This window comes from Heptranchias perlo, chromosome 32 (assembly GCF_035084215.1).
Source record: "Heptranchias perlo isolate sHepPer1 chromosome 32, sHepPer1.hap1, whole genome shotgun sequence".
In the NCBI taxonomy this organism is placed as follows: Eukaryota; Metazoa; Chordata; class Chondrichthyes; order Hexanchiformes; family Hexanchidae; genus Heptranchias; species Heptranchias perlo.
In genome coordinates this window covers 13,337,574-13,362,064 of record NC_090356.1, presented here as the reverse complement: position 1 = coordinate 13,362,064, position 24,491 = coordinate 13,337,574, and the positions used below count along the sequence as shown (strand labels likewise).

At 40.3% G+C, this 24,491-nt stretch overlaps 1 protein-coding gene and 1 long non-coding RNA gene across 5 annotated transcripts in view; one reads left to right on the top strand and one right to left on the bottom strand.

Annotated features, from left to right (window-relative positions):
• Positions 1–23,953, top strand: part of LOC137301038 (uncharacterized) — a 28,572-nt gene extending 4,619 nt beyond the window's left edge. For both annotated transcript variants that reach the window (XR_010958219.1, XR_010958220.1), the window contains exons 2-3: positions 4,835–4,931; positions 23,483–23,953. This is a non-coding gene — a long non-coding RNA (uncharacterized lncRNA). The remainder of the gene's footprint in view (positions 1–4,834; positions 4,932–23,482) is intronic.
• mib2 (MIB E3 ubiquitin protein ligase 2) overlaps positions 1–24,491 on the bottom strand; it is a 201,439-nt gene that overhangs the window by 99,263 nt on the left and 77,685 nt on the right. For all 3 annotated transcript variants that reach the window (XM_067970398.1, XM_067970397.1, XM_067970399.1), the window contains one exon: positions 11,837–12,008. In XM_067970398.1, the coding sequence (XP_067826499.1) occupies positions 11,837–12,008 (172 nt within the window). The remainder of the gene's footprint in view (positions 1–11,836; positions 12,009–24,491) is intronic.

The window sequence follows — 24,491 nt, the reverse complement described above, 5'->3', positions numbered from 1 at the left end:
CAAGGGTTAAAACTAAAACCCAAATGGGCAACTTACACATCTCAAGTGAAGTGATGCAGGCTAAATTTGGAGGTGCTCAAGGTGGGAAAAGGATATGGAAGGAAATGGCTGAGATTGTTGGCGATACCTTAGTAAATATTTTCAATAATTTATGAGAACCAGTGAAGTGCCAGATGACTGGAGGAAGGCACATGTGGTGCCCTTATTTAAAAAAGAATCAAACTCACAACCTAGTTACTGTGTACAAGTGAGTTTAACATCAGTGGTGGGAAAATTAATTGAATGCATCATTACGGATACTATTAATGATCACAAGAGCACTCAGGCTTGATAGGGGATACTCGAAATGGCTCCAGAAAACAAGTCATATTTGAACCTCATCCAGTTTTTTTTTGAAGAAGTCGTTAAAACAGTAGATCAGGAAAATCAGGATCATCTTGGATTTCCCAAAAACTTTTGACAAAGTGCCAGAAGGGACACATGTCGGACTGCAGCTCGCCAGTGAAGAGGATTTCAGGCTGCTGCGTTGCCAAATGTGCAACAACTGAGGGCACGAGATATTAAAACAGGAAGAATTAATTAAAAAAGATAAAGACTGAGTAAAGAGTCACAAGAGGGTTGAAGAACAGGAGTAAAAAGGTGTATAAATAAAATTAAGTCTGTGGGACTACGGCGAGAAAGAGAAAAAAACAAATGGAGTAATTAGAATCAGATGAGGGACACGGTGAAAGATGATTTTGGATAAGCTTTTGGAACAGTTCAACAGCCTGCGATCAAGAGCAACCAGTTAATTTTGCTAAAGGATAAGGGATAAGTGACGCATTTTAGAAACATAATACAAAAGGCTTCTTTCACCCCCATTTGGTCTATTTCTGCTCCCTAAATGCTTCCACCGCTGCAGTACCAACTAACAGCATCTATATTCTTCCTGTACATTTTTCATGATTTTTTTATCCATTTATTTTATTTTTCAAAATAATTTCTGGTCTATGGGCAATATTGCTTCATTTCATCTTTACCCCTCCCCCAGCCCCCGCAGAATACACGCCTCATATTATCCAATATAAACTGAGTGCTCGGTTGTTGCATCTTACACTTCTAGGACTTATAGTTGTAGAATAAAGATAAAAGCAAAGGCTACCTGCAGTTTGAGCTACAGATGTGAGGTGATAATTTTTTTTATTAATAATTATTTTTGAAGATGGTTCTATGGTGATAGCCTATTTAGTGTTTATGAATGCTTCTATCACAGAGTGTTAGAAAGGGGTATTACTGTTTCAATGTAAATTCAGCCAGTGAAGCTAAACTGTAAATAATGAATTTGAAGTTATTAGAAATGAAATTTCCATCAATCCCCTGTATACTTTATTTCTACATGCCACTCAAAAGGGATCAAGATTTGTTAGATATATAATCAGATCGATCACTTAGTTAATGTGAGACTCTCTTCATCTTGGTTTAAACATGCAAGTATTTTACAGAACGCTTAATACTTCCCCCAATTTTGACAGCTCTGATATAGCGCTTATAATATTTGCAGAAAATAGAAGGCATCAGAAAATTTCTCAGAATTCAATACTGGAATCTGGGCATAGTGAACTAGTGCTGGTATGACACAGGTTTACACCTATACTCCTGACACACTAAGCAGGGCCCACATGTCAGGAGTCTGCAGTACTGCCACAATGTAAAGGACCTAAAGTGTTCTTAGTGGTGTCACACATTACTGGCCCTGGTGTCAGCCTCAAGCTCAATATCCGGTTTCAATTGTTAAACAATACATCAAAACTCTAAACTGGTCCCAGCATTTTAAAAAAATCAAATTACATGATTTACTTCTTTTGACATGTCAGTATGACTCTGGAAAGCAGGGTTAAACTGCCTACCCTTGTAGGCAGGCTATCAGGGACAGAAAGAAAGAAGCACTGATGGCCTCTGCATATCCAGGCAAAAATATTAAACGCAAATCCACTTTAGTTCTTACGATAATCTTAATCAAATTGCATGACCAATTCTCTGAGACAAAAATGCTACATCTATTATGTTCAAAGGAAGAAAAGGCTAACAGTTGTCACTGAAACCTGACATTCACTGGTAAATCTTTTTCATCCTTCAAATTCTTCAAAAGTCACACAATACTAATATTTAGTTATATTGCCTCAGGACAATATACCAATTATAAATGAACATGTGAATGAATTTGCTAGTAACAAAACTAGGATCTCATTAAGGCAATTACTTATGGGACATAACATAGCCAAACAAACAGCCATTTGCATGTAGCATGCATTGTTAATATAGTTTTCCATCTACTACAAAAGGTGGTTCTACATCTTCGTTCACTTCCATAGCAACAGCCTCTGTTGAGTGGGTTGCTAACCCAAAGCAATTGACCCTGACACTGGCTATCAAGTGTTTCAAAGCTGTTCTATTATATTACATTAGGTTAATTTAACCAAATAGTAGCTGTCCGATATGAGTGGATCTTGCAAAACTTGGTTATCCAGATATTATCACCAGATAAAGTTGATAATGATATTTTGATGGGAGTGGGGGACAGAGGGAGTCGGAGAAAGAGAATGTGAAAGAGAGCACTAAGCTTTGTCATAGGAAACGTACAATAGATGATGAAAAAAGGTACCCTGACGTCATTATCCAATGACAGATAGATCACAGAGTGTTAGAAACATTCATTAAGTCATTGCAGAATTACACTGGCAAAAGGGAAATTTCAAAAATGAAGTCACAGAAGGTTGTATCAACGAACATAATAAAAATATACATTTTATCACTGATACATGAAACAATGCATAAAAACCCGAGGGTGGCAGATGACAGGAGACTGAAGTCCTTTGACGAATTGATATCAATTACGTTTCTAAATGGCAGAAAAACAAAGCACCCAAGATAAAATAGCTTCTGTTCTCTTTAAAAAAAAAAGGCAGCAATGGTTTGACCTAGTTTGGTTACAATGCCTGAGACAATAAACTGAGAGAAAATGTTGACTTACAGTGGTTATGGAGGAAAATAAAAATCTTAAATGCTAGGGATAAGCTGATTTAGGAAACTTAATAACTATTAATTCTACAGGCTTTTTCCCAACACAAACTGTCTCAGTAAAAGTATTGTAGAAAATTCTCATTTTTGTTACTATAATAATCTTCTTCAGGCATCATGTTATGAGTTAAAACAGATTAACAGTAACAGAAACAATACATATGGTCTCTATCTTGTGGTTCACTCTACAGTAACACAACTACTATCATAAGCAATAAGTTATTAGCTTTTCAGCCAAGGTGCTTTCTGGTGACACGTCCTCCACTCTAAAAGGGTAAGACCAGCTCCTGCCATTTCATGCTTCTCAAGCAAGCAACATCACAGACTGCTAAAGACATTGAAGAAATGGGCAACTTCTCAACTCTGCTAATACTCCGTCCTGGGTGGAGTTGCATCATGAATGGAAGGTACTGAGGTATGGCTACAGAAAAAGAAAACACTCAGAGCTTTTATGTTTGGAACAAACACTTTCTGTCCAAATGATGCTCTGCATGTCACATTCATTTCAGTCATGTCAGTCTTCATGTATTGTGTACTGTATTTAATCCTTTACATTTCTCCGACACCTATCTAACTAGTTTAGTTAGCAAAAATTGTCAGTGAAACAATAGTACGAAAGAAACGCCAAGGTGAAAAAAACAAAGCAGGTACTGAAGACCAAATTATCAGAATATACTAAAAATATTAATTAGTGAAGATTTATCATCAATCAGGAGGTTTCTCTTCTCATGTTTATAGGACTAAGAATGACTGTTACTAGCATTTCTCCTTGTGTTTAGAAATTAATTGTGAGTACAGCAGTTGTTTACCTTTTTTGGTGCAAAATATTGTCTGGGAGCCCTAAATAAAAACAGGAAATGCTAGATATGCATAGCAGGGCGATCAGCAGCTAAGATGAATGATACGTTAATGTTCTGATAAGGTCTTACACCAGATATGTTAACCTATCTTTCTCCTTCAGACTCCAGTCAACCTGCTGTGCAATTCTTCTCTTTTCACTTGTTGGCAACACCCCTGCTCAGTGCCACATCTCTCAACCTCTGAGCCTGTCAATTGGAGCAAAAATCAGAGACCAGGAACCCAAATCAGTTTTCACTTCAAAACTGCCTTGAACCCAAACGTGCACATCTCTAAAGAGCCTATTAACTCAGCCTTTAAACCCACAGCTCCTTTAGGGGAGTTGATACTTATTTCACACCAGTTATGCTGTATCTATACTTTTTTTGCAGTTGGCACAGGGCCCTTGGGTGTGGCCCCAATACTAAAAGTACAGCACAAAACAGGCAAATGGGCATTAGTGCACTATTAGTGAAGCCAGTTGGAAGAGGCCATCTCACTGTGGTAAGAATGGGCATTAGCTGGGATATACAAACAGCTACTGTAAAGCTGAACCTAAAAAAATATTTTTTTTAAACGAACTTTAGTAGCCAACTGTACCTCTATTCACATTTTAACAATTGAAAAAGGATTATCCTGTCAGCTCTTTTCAATCATTGAAAAAATTCACACTGGGTGTCGGAAGCAGGTTAGTGTTCCAGTATGTGTTGCATAAACAGAGCAATGCCTACTGTAACTTCATGACAACGTGAGCAGGCAGTCAAACCTAGGCTCCCTGCTTTAATCAAGTGAAAATAAAGCCAATATCACATCCTTCAGTGCAGTATAAAAGTGGCATTAATATACTTTTTTTCTCTCTTTGCCCTCTATATTTCTTCTCGGTTCACCTGATTAGGATATTTGCCAATCCCACAGTTCTTTTTCTTTCTTTTCTCTTCAGTGACAGAAAAATGGCCTGTCCGCAAAACTGCGATTAACCAGCACCGTCTGCACAAGCAAGACAAGCAGCTTTTCCACCATCGCTGGAAGTAACCCAGGTAATCCGGGACAGTTGATAAACATGTGTATACAACTCATATCTGACACCCACATCCTCCCACTCCATGGTACTATGGATTAGTGCTTCAAAGTGTAGCACCACCATGCCAACTCCACCCCCCTCAATAATTCTGTCCTTTTTCTTTGCGATGAAGTTTAAATGCTATTTGGTACAATGAACAAAACCATCATATAATAAGTAGTTTAAATGCTTCATAATTAGTTCTAAACCTTTTATTAAAAAGAAAATAAGAACCACAGATATTTTATAAAAATGTGACGTATAGTTTTCCAACTAACTATTCTAAGAAATGCAGCAATAGAAATTCTATCTTAATAAAAGGGGTTTTGCTTGTTGTTCCAAAGGAGCAGAAGTAGAGGCAGACAGTTTCACTTCCCATGTTCCAGTCTGATGTGGTTCTGTTATCTACCCATATATCCATTATGTTCTTATAAGCCCAACACAGACAATCAAATTAGAAACCCACAATGGCACCGGTTTGGGAGTTCCAACTGGAGATTCCATTAAGATGGTAACCTCCTCCAGCCCTTCAACCCTCCAAGATCTCTGCGCTCCTCTAATTCTGGCCTCTTGCGCAGCCCCAATTTTCATCGCTCCACATTGGCGGCCATGCCTTCAGCTGCCTAGACCTAAATTCTGCATTCCCTCCTTAACCTCTCCGCCTCTCTACCTCTATCTCCTCCCTTAAGACGCTCCTTAAAACCTACTTCTAACTGTCTTAATAACTCCTTACGTAGCTCAGCATCAAATTTTGTTTGATGACGCTCCTGCGAAGCGCCATGGGACATTTTCCTACGTTAAAGGCGCTCTATAAATGCAAGTTGTTGGTAATCCCAGCTTCCACGTACAACTGAACTCAGCTACCAGCATGGACAAATTTTGTCACTTACTATCTACGTATCTCACGATGGTGAAACTGTCGCCTGCATTTTCCTCTGGGAATCTACCCATTTCCAGGTGATCCCAGAAGGGTTGGAAGGCGTACTACCAAATCCCATCCCCTAAACTCACCCTTCAAAGTTTTGGTTTCACCTGCACTAGTAGGGGTGTTGCCCACTTTTGCCTGCTTGACGCTTTTGGATGATGGCAAGGACGCACGGCCTTGTACACCGGCCAATTTTCTACCTTCCTGACCAAAAACATAACAGGTTGGAATAAGGCATTGAGGGACTGTTAAGGCAGGAAGCAGCAGACAGTAGAGTACAAACAAGCATGTGGCCACCTGTCCCTCTTCTATTCCATTTAACTGCTTATTTTGATCCAATAATGGCTCAGTCAGGTCCATGAAAATTTGACCTTTGCGGCAAATTTTTGGGCTTTTCTCCCCTTTATAAATGCTCCCTCCATTTCTGGTGCTACAATGACTGCTTATTTTGATCCAATAATGGCTCAGTCAGGTCCATGAAAATTTGACCTTTGCGGCAAATTTTTGGGCTTTTCTCCCCTTTATAAATGCTCCCACCATTTCTGGTGCTACAATGAGTGCCCCGCTGCAGCAGCACAGTATTTTCCTTTATTGCAATGATGGGCTTTGTTGCAATAAAGAGCAGAGATACCTGCCCTACTTATGTAATTGACTGCAACCCAGGAGAATGAGTTGGGGTCATGGTAGGGTCGGACTGAAGTCCCACCCTAGCTCACTTTGGGTGGGAGGAAGAAAATTCAGGTCTCTGCAACTTGGAGAGGAAAATATTTGGCAAATAAAAGTGTCAAAAGACTCCAGTAAAGTGTTAGTCCCATTGGCCAGTACAGAGCAATATTGACAGTGGACAGATATGCTCCTTCAACCAGAAGGACAGAAGACATTGCTGGGAAACATTATAAACACACAAGTATTAAATGGGCTTTACAAAAAGGTGTCAAAGCCATAGTTTTTGCTCATCACAATAAAAGCCTATTTCATTCTCCACTTGTAAGCTATAGACCCTGGCTCAGTTCAAAATGGAGATAGCAGAAATACTAGTTACACATAACCAGTAAGACTGGTATACAACATCCAATCGGACACCAGTATTCAGCTAATTAGTCAAGAACAATTCATGGTGCCAGAAACATGTTCACCCACATATGGACTAGCTACTAACAGCATAGAGATAAGCTGCACTTTGTTCTGGCATTTCCCTTCAGTTTTGAATTATTACAGCATTAGAAATGTTTACGCCCATTTGAAATATTTTTCAAATCATGATGAAGTTCAGTATTGGGAAAACAAACATTACCTGAAGTCACACCTATCTATTACTATACCTCAAAGATTATCCATAAACAAAGGCATCTACTTCAACAACAATCAACCGAACTAGCATATGCTCCAACCATCATACAGGATACGAATGTTAAAAGACATGACTGGATGATGCAGCAAAGAAAGAAAGAAGTTGCGATTAATTCTGTGTGACCCTCACAGGTGAAGCTGTCCTCATCTGGCATCCACAAAGATGCACTTTCCTGAGTTGCAACAAGCAGATTTTCCCCTCCCTAACCCAGGGCCAATTATAATGCACCTACTGCAGCTGTGACTGAGATCTGCTAACTCAGCACAGGCTGAAGATTAAAACTGCGACCTTCCCAGTCTGTCTGGCCCATCTACTCACCGAGAATTATATTACAACATTTGCATTGGAGGCATGTATTGGGATCAGCATCTTCAAGGTTACTGTACAGTACTGCAAATTTACATAATGCATCAGTTATTCACCAAAGGGTCCCCAAATTTTATTGACGATGTAATAGTAAATTTAAGGTATGTGGGACACCTTCTCTACACTTAAGTTTTTTTTTTCCAAACTTCTTTAATTTCTCCCTTCCTCTTCTGAATGCATCGAATACTGCTGGGGTACCATTCATGCATGAGCCTTTACAGCAAGTGTCTGCAGAAGTGTGAAGTGCATTACTCCCTGATCCCATTCTTACCCGATCTTCATACATGCACTTTCCAGCAAGTGTCATTGAATAACGATCAGGAGGAGAACCCTTGCTAGTCCAGGGGCACTGAAGCTAAATGGAGCACCCAACTGTTGCCCCACTGAGGTTCGTTAACTCAGCATTAACCAGGAACAGACCTAGCCTGGGACATTGTGGTTTGTCTAACTGTTTACTACACCATCTCTACGTTTGTCTATTGACGTTCAGTTCTCAAAACACCTAACAGAAAGGAGATCATGAAAATTAGCTATCAGGTTCACAAATGCAGCTATTAGTCGCACATAAAATGCACATTCTTTGAGATGGTCTTTGTCCTTTATACAGTATTTATCCTTCAATAAAGATTTACTTTTTAATAAAAGTAGGATGAAAGACAGTCAATTAGCAAACTGCAATCTGTTTTGTCACTAGTATTTCTGATTTGCAGGCTTAATTAGCAGGAAGATAACCATACAAAATATAATTTCAAAAGCAGTGCCAACATTATGAAATTTTCTTTGGAACAAAAAACTTGGCTTCATGTCATGTGGAACAAAAATATGTTAAATTGTCAAAATTGATGACTCCTATCTGGATTAGATTAACCCACTGGAAGTAAAGCATCCTGACTTTTCATTTAGCTTTCAGACATTACAAGTTTAATTCTTCTGAATTATAATCCTTCCACATCTGACCATTAAGGCCTGTACACAAAAATGATAGTCATTTAGGATGTTAGAATCTACAGCACAGAAACAGGCCATTCAACCCAATTGGTTTATGCCAATGTTTATGCTCCACATAAGCCTCCTCCCACCCTATTTCATCCAACCCGATCAGCATATCCTTCTATTCCTTTCTCCCTTGTGTGCTTATCTAGCTTCCCCTTAAATGAATCTATGCTATTCACCTCAACTACTCCTTGTGGTAGCGAGTTCCACATTCTTACCACTCTTTGGGTAAAGAAGTTTCGCCTGAATTCCCTATTGGATTTATTAGTGACTATCTTATATTTATGACCTCTAGTTTTGGACTCCCCAACAAGTGGAAACATTTTCTCAATATCTACCCTTTCATAATCTTAAAGACCTCTGTCAGGTCATCCTCAGCCTTCTAGCCTCAGCCCGTTCAGCCTTTCCTGATAAGTATATCCTCTCAGTTCTGGTTTCATCCTTGTAAATCTTTTTTGCACCTTCTCGAGCCTCTATATCCTTTTCATAATATGGAGACCAAAACTGTGCACAGTACTCCAATTGTGACCTAACCAAGGTTCTATACAAGTTTAACATAACATCATGATTTTCACATCATGTTTCATCATTTAGTGCTTTTCTAGAGACCAAAATTATCCATTAGGTCTTGATTCCATGCATTTTTAAACTATTACAACCAGATGAGTCACTAGAAGTTTTAAAAGTTAATTCCTGGAATTTACAAAATAGACTAAAGAAGTTAAGTTGTCTTACATTCTCTATCCTATACCTTAACTTCTCATAGGTGCACTTATGGAAACTGGATAATGTCACTGGGAGGCAACATGTAAAAGAAGAAAGGAAGTGGGTACTCCAGATGTAACGGTGCAGAAGTGGAAGGAGAAGCTATTTTGCTAGAGATATGTTGGCTGCATCAGTAAAGATAAGTTTGGAACAACACAAGGGTAGTCCTGCAGACCATAGTGTTTAGGTGGTAGAGGGGGATAGAGTGGTCTACAATGTCAAACACTGCAGAGGGGTCAAGGAGGGATAGAGCATCCCTGTGGGCAGAGCAAATATCTGATGGAAGGATTCAAATAGGGAATTGATAAGCGAGAATAGAGGTGAGTGCCAACAAAGCATTCAAGCGGCTTGGTGAGGAACAACATATTAGAGATGGGGTAATAGTTTGAGAACAAGTCAAAGGTTTTTTTTTTAAAAGGGAGAAGTGATAACAATTGAGCCATTTACAATGACAGCAAACATGAGAGGAAGGAAAGTTAGTTGAAATGGTCAGGATTTGGATGGGGAGGAAAATAATCCTTCAATCAGGATGGACCAATAACCAAACAGAACAAGCTTGAACTCAGGCAGGATGGGATACAGAATGTCGCAACAGAACGACGCTTGCTTCAGGACTTTAAGGCTTCAGGTGATAGTTTCGGATCACAATAATTACAGGTTACAATGAATACAAATCATTCATGCTTTACTTTATTGGAACACAGGCTTGCAATTGTTCCCAGGCATACTATTCTTTATTTTATGGTTTGTTATTGGTTTGGTAAATGTGCAAAATGTTTTCTCCTTCCCCTCCCACCCTGAAAGTCTGGGATATGGTTCCATATACATCAACCACCTTCTGAAACCTCAGTCAAATAGTCATTCTTCATCTGTGAGTCTACAGACCTAATGTTGGCAGACTATTTGAAGATGATGGAGGAATCAAAGTTGAGCCTGATCCTGCCCTCACGTATATTTTCCAACAGGAAATAAAGGATATGGATCAGGAACAGGAAACCCTTGCTTTTTCATCTCCTTGACCACACACAGACCAAGGAATGAATCTGGGACCTTCCTGGTCTATATGGCTCAGTTCCACACTAGGCAATGTACTCAGTCATCGAGAGAGCTTAGGGTGCATTTTCTAAATTCCCTTCTCAAAGAATTTGGCAGACAGGAAACAGAGAGTAGGAATAAATGGGTCTCTTTCAGGGTGGCAGGCAGTGACTAGTGGGGTACCGCAGGGATCAGTGCTTGGGCCCCAGCTATTCACAATATATATCAATGATTTGGATGAGGGAACCAAATGTAATATTTCCAAGTTTGCTGACAACACAAAACTAGGTGGGATTGTGAGTTGTGAGGAGGATGCAAAGAGGCTTCAAGGCGATTTCGACAAGTTGAGTGAGTAGGCAAATACATGGCAGATGCAGTATACTGTGGATAAATGTGAAGTTATCCACTTCGGAAGGAAAAACAAAAAGGCAGAGTATTATTCAAATGGTGATAGATTGGGAAATGTTGATGTACAAAGGGACCTGGGTGTCCTTGTACACAAGTCACTGAAAGCAAACATGTAGGTGCATCAAGTAGTTAGGAAGGCAAATGGTATGTTGGCCTTCATTGCAAGAAGATTTGAGTACAGGAGCAAGGATGTCTTACTGCAGTTATACAGGGCCTTGGTGAGACCATACCTGGAGTATTGTGTGCAGTTTTGGTCTCCTTATCTAAGAAAGGATATACTTGCCATAGAGGGAGTGCAGCGAAGGTTCACTGGACTGATTCCTGGGATGGCAGGAGAGATTGGGTGGACTCGGCCTGTATTCACTCGAGTTTAGAAGAATGAGAGGGGATCTCATTGAAACATATAAAATTCTGACAGGGGTAGACAGACTGGATGCAGGGAGAATGTTTCCCCTGGCTGGAGGGTCCAGGATGAGAGGTCACAGTCTCAGGATATGGGGTAGGCCATTTAGGACTGAGATGAGGAGAAATTTCTTCACTCAGAGGGTGGTGAACCCGTGGAATTCTCTACCACATAAGGCTGTGGAGGCCAAGTCACTGAATATATTTAAGAAGGAGCTAGATAGATTTCTAGACACAAATGGCATCAAGGGGTATGGGGAGAGACTGGGAATATGGTATGGAGATAGAGGATCATCCATGATCATATTGAAAGGCGGAGCAGGCTCAAAGGGCCAAATGGCCTACTCCTGCTCCTATTTTCTATGTTTTTATACAGTGGGTGGTATGAAAGCAAGAAATACCTGGTCATCCCTCAATTATAATGTGAGCTATGAAACTGGAAAACAACTGGTTTCTGCTTTTCAGCATACACATGTTACTGGTACAATCATATTAACAGCTGTGTACAACACAAACAAGGGGGAACATTACAGAAAATGTATTACCTATCTGTAGCAGTCAATTGTATTCACTACTGCTGTGATTCAGAACAAACTGCAAATGACACAGTGGGAATAACAAAACAGCAGTTACTTACGCTTGTGAATGTGCAGTCTCATGGCGTTCAAATGAGTGAGTAAGATCATGTTTGTTGATCATGTAACACTGTGTACACAGATCGTAGTCGAAACACACTTTACATTTCCATCGCATTCCCATGATCCCATGCTTCTTGCAGCAATCACAGATTATGTTGGGGTGACGCACACCTGAAAGCAGAGCACAGAAACGTCATTCTTTATGTGGTATCTTATTGAACATCTTCTGAAAATCTAACTACATAATGTATTAAAATCCTTGACCTGAAAGCACTGACGTATCCCCAGTGGGTAATGCTGTAACGGTAACACCTGTTATTCTTACTTGCTCTAATTGGAGCTGTATCCTCTCAGCCCATTACAACAAACGCAGCTAAAAAAATACCATGTCCTCTGACTGACCATGAGCACAGTCGCAGGATATTCATTAGCACATACAAAACATCCACTACATCCCCTCTATCGACACTGATTTCCTCAAAATTGCACTTCAGTTGGGCAGCATGACTTGTCCTTTACAAATCCACCGGTGTTGCTTTTGTGATTTATCTTTTATTTTACAAAATGACCAAGATTATACAACTTTCCAGCACCACAACTGTATAAGAAAAGAAAACTAACTTTATTTTTCCCCTTTATTGGAGTATTTCTCCTTATTTCTAGAGACCATGGCTGCAGTGTGTACCATCTAAAGGATGCACTGCAGCAACTCGCCAAGGCTTCTTCGACAGCACCTCCCAAACCTGCGACCTCTACCACCTAGAAGGACGAGGGCAGCAGGCACATGGGAACACCACCACCTGCATGTTCCCCTCCAAGTCACACACCATCCCGATTTGGAAATATATCGCCATTCCTTCATCGTCGCTGGGTCAAAATTCTGGAACTCCCTACCTAACAGCACTGTGGGAGAACCTTCACCACACGGTCTGCAGCGGTTCAAGGTGGTGGCTCACCACCAACTTCTCAAGGGCGATTAGGGATCGGCAATAAATGCTGGCCTTGCCAGCGACGCCCACATTCCATGAACGAATCAAAAAAAAATTGGATGGCTTATTACGTAAATGCACAACCTGGTGTGGTCCTGAATTACACTGAAGGAAGGTTCCAGATTCAGTCCCTGCTGATTTAGCTGATCTCAGTCAGGTTGGTAGTAGAGTTAGCCTCAGCACCCCATCTTGGGGAGATAAACAAAGTTCATTTTCTCAATCTTTTTATCTAGCAAGTCCTGCAGCAAAGTGCATTTATGTGAACATCGGATGAGGCCAGGATCAGGCTAGGCTGCAATGCTCGTCACAGTCAAATAGTCTGTCAGCACTTACTGTCTAGGCTCACACATTAAGAATGTCTACTTGGGTGAGGTACCAGAGGGAGGCTAGCACTCATAGAACCACACATCACTATGTGTCAGCACCTTCAGAGAGGAGAAGCAAAGAAATCAGTAAGAGATATATAAAGGGTGTTCAGCCCATCAAGCCTAATTATACCAAAAAACTTCACATTACCCCCCAAACGAGACTTTGTATCATCTTAACCCCCACACCCAGATAAAAGGACATTATATTACTGTACCAGGGATTTTGTTCTACTCAGCTCCCTACACAATGAAAAATGTGAAGGTGTAAACCTACAGTTTCACTGAATGGTCTGCTGCACAACTCACATTTAGGAATGTTATTAAAAACAAGAAGAATGGTGGCAGAATAAATAGCAAATCAATCTATCTCACGTCACATCATTAATTCTAGATACACAGAACTTCATGAGAACATGTTGAGTACAGTTTATTACAGTGAGCTATTCAGGTCGAGCATACAGTCCATGGTGGCTTTGGTCTCCCCACTGTTTAACTGGAGAAAATTGCAGTTCATTCAAGACTGGATATCAGAGAAGCAACCTGACAACACAGAGGCAGTGATGGGGTCAAGAGAGGTGGTGGAGAGGTAGAGCTGGGTGTCATCACCGTACCTGTGGAAGAGACTCCAAATCTGCTCGATGATGTTATCAAAGGGCAGTATGTAGAAGAGGAAGAGGAGGGGGCCAAGGATTGATCCTTGGGGGACTCTGGAGGCAATGGTGTGGGAGCAGAAAGATAAGCCATTGCTGGAGATGCTCTAGTTATAATTGGATAGGTAAGAGTGGAACCAAGCAAGGATAATCCAACTGAGCTGGTCAATGGAAGAAATGATGTGGAGATGCTGGTGATGGACTGGGGTGGACAAATGTAAGGAATCTTACAACACCAGGTTATAGTCCAACAGTTTTATTTGAAAATCACAAGCTTTCAGAGCTTACCTCCTTCGTCACCTAAATAAAAGTGTTGGACGATAACCTGGTGTTGTAAGATTCCTTACAATGGAAGAAAGGCATTGGAGGAGGATGGTGAGATCAACCAGATCAAAGGCAGCAGAGAGGTCAAGGAGGACAAGGATGGATAATGCACCCTGGTCACAGTCACTGGCACAGAGGATATCATTTGTGATTATGTTTAAGGCCACTTTGGTACTATGGCAGGGATGAAAACCTGATTGGACAGATTCAAACATGGAATTATGGCCAAGATGGGCACGGATTTAGGTGGCAACAATACATTCAGGAACTTTGGAGAGGAAAAGCAGGTTGGAAATGGGGCGATAGTTTGCAAAGACAAGAGAGGGATCGAATGTGGGTTTTTTGACAACGGGGTGATGATTGCAGTTTCGAAAGGGAGAGGGGCAGTACCTGAACAGGGGGAACCATTTACAATGTCACCTAACATGGGGGCTAGGAAGGGAAATTGGGTGGTCAGCAGTTTAGTGGGAATGGGGTTGAGAGCAGGAGGTGGGTCTCATGGACAAGATGAGCTCGAAGAGGGCTTAAGGGACTATAGGAGGGAAACTACAGAGGGAAAAGCACGGGCTCAGGGCTAAGGCGTGGGGGAGCCTGTGGGGAGGTATGGCTTAGGGGGAAAGTGGAGGGCGGAGGAGTAAAGGCAGCTGAATGGATAGTCTCAATCTTAATGATAAAGTCGTCCATGAGCTCCTCGCACATGATTGGAGGCGAGGGTTGAAAGGGCAGAGGAGGAGGTTTTATGGGGAAAGTTGATAGTGGAGAAAAGCCAGAGGTTATCTTTGCTTTCCAGGTGTAGTGGGCGGTTTTCGCAGAGGAGAGTGAGGCCTGATAGCGCTTGATATAGTCCAGCCAGATTTGGTGATGGATGGTTAAACCTGCTGTGCGCCAGATGCACTCAAATCTACACCCCTTGGACTTGAGGGAGTGATGACGGGGATGGAAGAGAGTAAATCAACTAAATGACAGCACCTAAATATAAACTGAGACACCATTCTGGCTGCAACATTTCATAAAAAAGATAATTCCATCACAATGCATAATTTGAAGAAACAATGTATGGAATACAATAAAAAGATTGTTTGCACAAAATCAATTTTATGTCATTCCTCTGCCAGCAGCCAGCAAAAAAGCTCATTAATCAGAGCCTCTCCTGCAAATTATAAACAACAGAGTTCAGCTAATGTATATCTTCCCAGTTCCCCATTCATACCTTATAATAATCAAATGATCTCCCTATCAAGTAAATTACTCCATCACAACAACGAATTTAGAATTGTTCTAATATGTGTTATTAAATTCACAGAGGGGATTTAAAAACTGCTTACTTTAGTGTAGTTTTGTTCTAAACTTATAGGCCGGAGTTTTCCACTTATGCACCCACCAGCCCATGATTTTCCTCCCCATTTGTTTTAATGTACAGCAAAATCACAGGCTGACAAGTACACGGGCAGAACACCCTGGGCATTTCCTGCTTTTCAGATGATTGAAATATGATCATGATAATGGTAAAATATTAATTATGAAGGGGACAGTGCCACCTACTAAACCAGAACATACCTTAACACAAAAAGGGCGCAAGTACAAAAAAATTACAAAGAACCAAATTCTTAACACAGCAATATGCTGGGTGCAAAATTTAGTCTATCTTTTCCCCTTTAAAGAAACTATCCTTCCTCCCCCTTTCACAATTACAACATTCCAGAGTTGACTTTAAATCTACAGAAAATAATTTTCACATATATAGTGTTATTAGTAATAATGGGGGGGGGGATTAGGGGGATTCATCCCAGGCAGCACTTCTGTGCCTCCTTGTAGTTGCCTGAAAGTAGCAGCAGCCTATAACCAGATCACCTGGCCAAACCTTCAGCCAAAGACACTGCATGCTCCAGAAGGAGGAAGAGATTTCATATTCTCAGAAAATTTACAAAAGAACATAAATGCTGACCTCCCAAACGAAATATGAATCGATAACTTTGTACTGAAGTGATATGATCACAAACTGCAATATTTAAAAACAAATCTAAAAATAGTTAAATTTACTACTATAGGAGACTTTTGCCTGTACCATCTCAAATGTACACCGAAAACACAAATTCTGACAATATTCTCAGTTGCACACAAAGTCTGCAGTTATGTTGTACAAGGTAAAAGTTGAAAAGAGAACACCATGGGGGGGATTTTTTGGCCTTGTGCTCCTGGCATGAAGCCTTGTTCGCAGATAGTGTACGTCAAAAATTCAAGAACACTCTGCACCACAGTTTTCTGACGATTAAGGAATGTAACAGAAAGGGAAAGGGAAAGGAAAAGGAAAAGGAAAAGGAAAGGACTTGCATTTATAGAGCCTTTCACGACCTCAGGAGGTCCCAACTTATGTACTTTTGAAGTGTAGTTACTGTTGTAATTTAGGGAAACAGTGACTGAAGGGCTGGCCAGGTGACCTGGTTATAGGTTGCTGCTGCTTTGAGGCAACTATCACAAACCTTCCCTGACAGAGGATAGGCAGGTGACTTGCCTCTAGAACTAGCCCTATGCTTTCTCAGAGTTTAGGGAAAGCAGAGATGGTCAATTTCTTCCTAATTTCCGTAATGCCCAAGTTGTTAAGCCCTTTGCATTGTTCAGCATCTTCCCTTAACAGTCTGGCAGAAACTGTAAACTCACTGTGTAGAATTGTAGGAATGAAGCTCTAATCCACTACTCTATACCACAGCAATATGTTGTTTCAGCAACCTGGGAACAATGATCAGTATTATCTAAAAACACCTTTAAGTTTGGACCAGAAATGCAATGGTTGTTGCCCATGACTATAGTGCTACCCAACATAGGAGAAATTAATGGCCAATAGAATTCCAATATGGCATCACAGCTGATGTGCTGGACTCTACCCTTCGCCTCGGTCTAAAATAGTCCACTATATACTGTAGGCACCATCCCGACTTGGAAATATATCGCCATTCCTTCATCGTCGCTGGGTCAAAATCCTGGAACTCCCTTCCTAACAGCACTGTGGGAAAACCTTCACCACACGGACTGCAGCGGTTCAAGAAGGTGGCTCACCACCACCTTCTCAAGGGCAATTAGGGATGGGCAATAAACGCTGGCCTCACCAGCGACGTCCACATCCCATGAACGAATAAAAAAAAGGCAAGAGACTTTCCTTTGGGTGAAAAAGACTTATGCGATCTATCCCATGTGAAACATTCCATTTCACACATTCTAGTCCCTATAAAAATTGCCTGTACAGTTTCTTTAGAATGTTTGTATGAATCATTCCAAAATGGTCACTCCGTTCCCGTTGAAAGTGGAAATTCCTGAAATTGTTAAGAACAGAAAGGTTAATGTTTTACTTTCATTTCTCTAAAATACTTTATAAAATTAAAAAAGGAAAAATAAAAATGAACTGCTTTCATAATAACTGTTACGTTACAAATAATTCAAAATTCAATTTCTTTGCAAAGTAGTAAACATTGATTTACAAATCCCAAAACTATCCAAACTTCATGAAATAGTTTCACTCAAATACTTTGTACAGTTTAGTTTCACTTTCACACTTCCCTCCACAAAGCTCTCTCATGTAACATACTGAAAGTTATCCACTTAGAAGGTTCTTCATTTTTTGAATGCAAGTATCAACATATTCCACGTACAACAAGAGCAGGTACACAATGGGAGCAAAAATCAGAGGCTTTGGTCACTTTAAAACCTTTTGTACCGACATAAACAAAGAAAGAGAAAGAACTTGTATTTATAAAGCACCTTTCAAGTCCGCAGGATATCCTAAAGCTCTTTACAACCAATGGATTATTTTTTGAACTGTAGTCATCGTTATGTAGGCAAAACACGGCAACCAATTTGCACAGAAGGTCCCACAAACTGTAAATGAATGAATAGCCAGATAATCCTTTTAGTGATATTGGTTGAGGGAAGTCTGTTAAGACAACCGAGGCAATTCCATACTCTTCTTTGAACAGTGCAATTGGAACATTCATATCCACCTGAACAGGTAGATGGGGCCTTGGTTTAACATCTCAATCAAAAACATTTGCCTGAGGAAGGAGAAAATCTCCGAAAGCTTGTGAATTTAAAATAAAATTGCTGGACTATAACTTGGTGTTGTAAAATTGTTTACAACAATCAAAAGACAGCATCTCTGACAATGCAGCACTCCCTCACTAAAGTGTCAGCCTAGATTAGGAGTTTGTCTGGGGTGGGATCTGAACCTATTACCATTCTGACTAATAGTTGAGCCAGGCTGACACTTAGGTCAGAGGATATCCCCCAATATAGGTCAGACATAAAGCAATCAAATAAGTTAGCTACTTTTTAAGGAAAAATTCATTTGATCAAGTAGATTTAAAAAAAATAAAAGAACCCTCTTAAGACTGGCTACTAAATAACATCAGATCCATTTCAAAAGAGCCCTAAATTCACTTCTCCTTGTACAATAGCTTGTGGGAACAGAAGAGATATACACAGTACAGAAAAAAGCTTCTTGCCAAAACAATCATCATCAAATCTGAAGTTTTCTTTTGTTTCATTATATAAGAGGGTTGCCCAGAATTTAGCATTAGAGAACAAACCACAGAGCTAAAACACAGCAAAGAAAGCTTTGTCTGTGATGTATCAGAAACAGCAACACTCTTTACACATCAAAGACTCTTTTCTAATTCACCCTGCCGGTGTCCTCAAGCGCAGTGTATTGTCTGCTCAGACTTAAACCCATGGGAGCCCTTTTTCTCCTTGCCAATTTCAGATCAATATCATGTGCTGTACTCAAAAATGCTTTTAGTATTTATGCACATTTGGGCAGATTACAAAACAGAACCATTAGTGAACGGAATGCTGCTATAATATTTACAGAACTTTTTAAAGTATAAGTTATTGGCACACAATTACACAAATTAAAGAGTAATGCTCATTTCATTGTTTTATATATCTATACTGAAATTCATAAAAGACTCAAGAAAAAAAAACTAAAAATCTTGATAGATGTACACATGTAGAGTATTCTCTGAAATTGCACAGTATGATAAACAAAGAACAGCCATAAATTCTCTGCAGTCAGGACAATCCACAATTGCTGCATTTACCAAATTTATTTAGACAGTAATTCACCACTTTAAGGTATTTTCACCCATCGTATCGCTACACCAGGTATCAAGGAGGTGAGCAACTTATTCCCAGACCTTAATACTCTGACGTCAGCTAACAGGAGGTTTTCAACAGGAACCCGGGTAAGCCTAACTCCAAATCTACACCCCTCCATGCGGGGAAGTATCTGTCCTAAGTTCAGCACACCCCAACAGCAGTATGGAACACTAATGTGCGGCTACGTGGCCAGCAATATGGAGTGCTTGCTCCAGATGCAAACTTTCATATGCAGTTCAGACTTGCAGCTTTCGACCAGTATGAAAGCAGTACTGGTACAAAGTGGTACAAAAACATGCCCCCTGAAGATACAGCTGGTCAGAGCTTTCGCAACAGCACAAACAGCAATCAGGCTTCACACCAGTGTTCCCACAACATGCATTCAACAAACAATGACATAATGGTATTTATTTTGTCATTACTCAAGAGGTTACACATCTGCAACCCATGGTTATGAAAGACAAACTGAATGCCCTCAGATCGTATACATGCAGACCTAAATGAATTACTTTAGACATCGCAAGAGCAGTTTGTTTCCCTTAGCCAGCTGGCCTGTTCTGCTTGTACAGTTTGTACAGCACAAAATTACCAGCGGTTAAACCTGCTTAGTTGTTTAAAATTGCTCAAAATAGCACTTTTGGGCACACTTGCTGCTCTGAATGGTAATCTGAGGCTAAAGCTCAGAGGGTGCAAGTGTGCAGCAGCGCAGAAGAGAGGGAGGGTTGTAAATTGATTGGTTGTGGTGTTTGTGGTGGTATTAACATTAATGCTGTTATAGGTTTGTGATCAGGTTAACAGCAGAATCCAGATTGGCATTATTGTTTTGCAGCCTCATGTGTCTTTGTTTGACTCTAGTAAATCATTTTTTAAAAAAGCACTCGTGGAAATATAAACCACCAATTTAGCAGCCACACAGATTATCGAAATGTTTATGTCATGCCAAGCTTTTACAGAAAGAATGTATGCGTTTCAACTTCGAGCTCTAATGTAATCAAGCCCTATGAACTCAAACATAAACCAAGGGAAAAAGCAGGCATTAGCCAATACAATGGGAACTCCAGAAGGCAGAGGGTCCAAGGAGTTCAGGTTGGTAACATTGAGCATCAGACTGAGCAATGGTACAAAATACAAGCCCACCAGCTGGGGCCACAATACAGACATGATCCGAATAGGATACTGAACAGGATGTCATCACACTGCTATCCATTTGTGTTGCTGGATTCTGATAAGTTGAGTAACACAAGAATAAATGAAGTATCTGAACACTCCAGGATTGCCTCCAAAATACTGTTATTTGTACTGATTTCCCATAATTCTCTAATATTTCTTTGTGCTGCTCACTCATAGAAATAGAAAAATCACTGTATATCATGGTCACATTGGGCTCAATTTTGAAATGGTGGCGGGGGTGAGGATGTGCGTGACAAACCCAGATAAAAAAAAACTTACCGTTTCCGATGCGATCACAATGTAATTGTTGGTGATTAAAGTTCTTTCCGGGTTTCACGCCCGGCAGCCAGCCTGATTGACAGGCTGGCTGCCAACAGGAGCTGCAGCACTGGGGGGGGGGGGGGGGAAGAAAGGGAGAGCGCGAGACGTCATCTGGCGCTGGAACGGAAGATCGGGAGGGGGGGGGGAGAGGGGAACATCGGGGGGGCAGGGAAGAGGGGGAGATCGGAGAGGGAGACATCCAACATCAGAGCAGTGTGGAAAGGTAGGTTGATTTTGTGTTTTAACTTTGTGCAATGGTTTTTTATTTAATTTATTTTGTTTATTTTTGCCTGATCCGCCCTTCACGCCTGGTTTCACCAGGCATGAATCATAAGCCATGGGAAAGCCGCCCAGGTAAGTTAAAAATCGTTCAAACTACCTAATATGTCACAAGTAAAGTGCCTTAAGTACCTCAATAAGGTACTTGATAATAACTATCATCCCGCCGGCTTTAATTGCCGGTGGGACTTCCAGATTCAGACACCCGCGCGCACACAGGTGTGTCTGTGGGAAACTCAGAAGTCGGCAGGTTGGAGCCAGCTTCCGAACCCATTCTGCATTTCTGCAATTTTTGCATGCCCCCCCTGCCCCCAATGCACCCACAATTTAAGTTTAAATTGAGCCCATTATGTCTGAACTTCCTATAAGATATTTCTCAATAAAGTTACAGTGATTGCAATTAATACTCAGTGCAGACATCGTTGCGTATTATTGTCCCAAAGCACACTGGCCATCAATATCGACTCAGAGGGAATGCTAGCCAAAAATCACATCCAATCATGAGTATAACAATTTTAATAAAGTATGTACATATAGGTACCTAGAGTAACTTCAAGAATGTAATGTAGTTTAATGGTTCAGCTTATAGTTATGGGCCCTGAAATTTTGGGCATGTAGGAAAACTGTGGGTGTCTAGGCAGTTTAGGCTACCGCTATTCCTTTCTGGACATGTAATTTAGCCTAAATGTGAATTGATCCATTAGTGGATTATTAGACGCAAGTACTTGTACTTTAAAATAATGATCAGAGTTCTGTTAATTCATATGTAGTTAACCAAGTATCAGGCAGTTCCCCAAAGGCTCAGTGAGTTTACCCAACAAGCACCTGAGACAGATATGATCCCTAGTATCTGCTGAGTTTGCAACAGAAGCATCACAATTAGCCTCAGCATTCTTTGGGTTGGGGAAGAGAAAATCAACTGTTCCCCTAACAGCTTTAATTGACCGCTGCAGGGAGTGCAAGTATCTGGGTATCAGATAAGGACAGTACAATGTGCCCTGTTGTAATGTGCCCCGCAGTCGAAGAGCCTGCCTTCAGTAGAGGAAAACAGAAGAGACAATTGGCGGAAATAAAAAGCATCATGATGCTCTCAAAGGAATACTGATTAAGTTAATCCAAAACAGACAAAGTTCAGCTCGCAGAACTTTCAAGAAGGTTTTGCATAAGAGTTCCATATGCTCCTACACAAACTATACAGCTGTAAAGAGCTAAACGGACCAGTGTACAATCACCTGGTGCAAGTCTAATTTAAAGGTCTGATTATCAAATTAGTTCTTGGGAAAATCATTATGCACAGTTAGAATGGCATTCATAAATGGCCAGACAAAGGGGGGGGGGGGGGGGGTGTGTGTGTGTGTGTGTGTGTGTGTGTGTGTGTGTGTGTGTAAAAAAAAAGATTTTCACAGCACCACAGCACCCCCCCCACCCCCAACAAACATTATTTCACAAGAGTGAAAATTAAAAATTGATATTGCTCACAATTCCTAGCATGGAGTGTATTAAAGAAAAAAAGGCTTACGCCTTTCACGACCTCAGGACATCCCAAGGCACTTTACAGCCAATTAAGTACTTTAGGAGTGTAGTCACTGTTGTAAATGTAGGAAATGCGGTCGCCAATTTGCGCACAGCGACGTCCCACAAACAGCAAAGTGATAATGACCAGATAATCTTGTTGTGGTGTTGTTGCAGGATAAATATTCTCCAAGACACTGGGGAGAACTGCCCTGCTCCTCTTTGAAATAGTGCCATGGGATGACGGGGCCTCAGTTTAATTTCTCATCCAAAAGGCGGCACCTCTGGCACTGCAGCACTCCCTCAGTACAGCATTGAACTGTCAGCCTAGAATTTGTGGTATCCATCAATAAATGTAAACAACTAATTCATCGCTCAAGGCATCTCATGAAAACTGACTTTTCTTCTACAATGTTTGGACCCATTTTTGTTTCTAAGAACAGTCTCATTTTTTGTCTTTTATAATACATGATTGTTCTTATGATAAATAGAATAAAGCATTGGTAATGAAATTTATTATACAATTCAGCTTCTCAGGAGGATATCCATCTGTTATTTCAGTCTAGCATCAGGGACCTAAATCTGCTGTAGCAACATTTTTAACAGCATTTTGGCAAAAACACCTATTTATACTTGAGTTGTTAAAATTAATCCCTTTGTTTGACAGGAAAAGCTATTTGATCTGTCCAACAGGGTGTCCAATTTAAAGTTTATTTGTAAGGCTACAAAATGTCTTGTAATGCATCCTGACATTTCATCATTCTATGGCAGAAAGGATAAGTGTATTTTGACAGTTGTTAAATGTAGTCAGCGAAAAAAAAAAATCACTTCTTTCCTCCCACCCCCATCCATGATATCGGCTTACAAAATATCTCCATTTAATCCAGCAGATTCATCCTGAACCGAATAACATAGTGCATCTGCTACTAGCCCAGTGACATTGCTTACTGGTGGACCAACACATTTTACTACATTTTAAGAGAACAGAAGATGGTGCCGACAACTGCACTTCAACTTCGAAATGCAATTTGGGACCTAGGAGGGACTGGGCAGTCACATGAGGAATTACCCAATCAGAGACAAGAATATGAGAATTAGGATAGAAACAGATTTAAAAATAGGGAAATTAAGCATGACAGAAAAAGTGTGATGGAAATAGCACAACAGAAAAAAACTTTACACGAAGGAAGCTCCACATACAGGAAGTGTGCATATATGCAAGACTTTTAACATATTAATAGTTAATACATTGTATAATAACACAAAGATGTATGAACTATTTTATAAACCTTTTTTGTGTAAGCTCCCTCCAGATGCCTAAAACAAGACATACCTGATTAAAATGATACTGTTTTCAAGTATTTTTCTTGAGTCTTGTTTGCTAACATACAACCAATGCCTTTACATCTGTACCGGACCCACAGTGAGTATATATTTATTTTTCTGCAAAGTAACATTTTGTTTACATTTAATTGTTTAATACACTTTTCCATCTAAATGTCAGTTACAGATTTAACACAGAAACCAAAAAGAAACATTTTTGCACTGTTCTTCAGAGTTCTTCCATGATATTGAATTATCTACACACATATATATATATGGAAATGTACCACCAGATGAAATGAGTTAGCATATGTGGATCAGTGCCTTGTGCTAGAAGTGAGTGCTGAAAAGGGTAACCGTTACCAGCATCACTCCCCAAAACAAATTCTGAACCATGCACTAAAGTTATTTAAAATCTTGATTTAAATAAAACATCACATGCATGCACGAAGGCAATGAATCTCTAATAAATATTTAACAGGATCTTTGTAAAAGTCAGACCCTATTACTAGGAATTAAAGCATTCACGTCCAAATCTTAGTTATTAGGATTTATTAATTTTATTCCTCATTT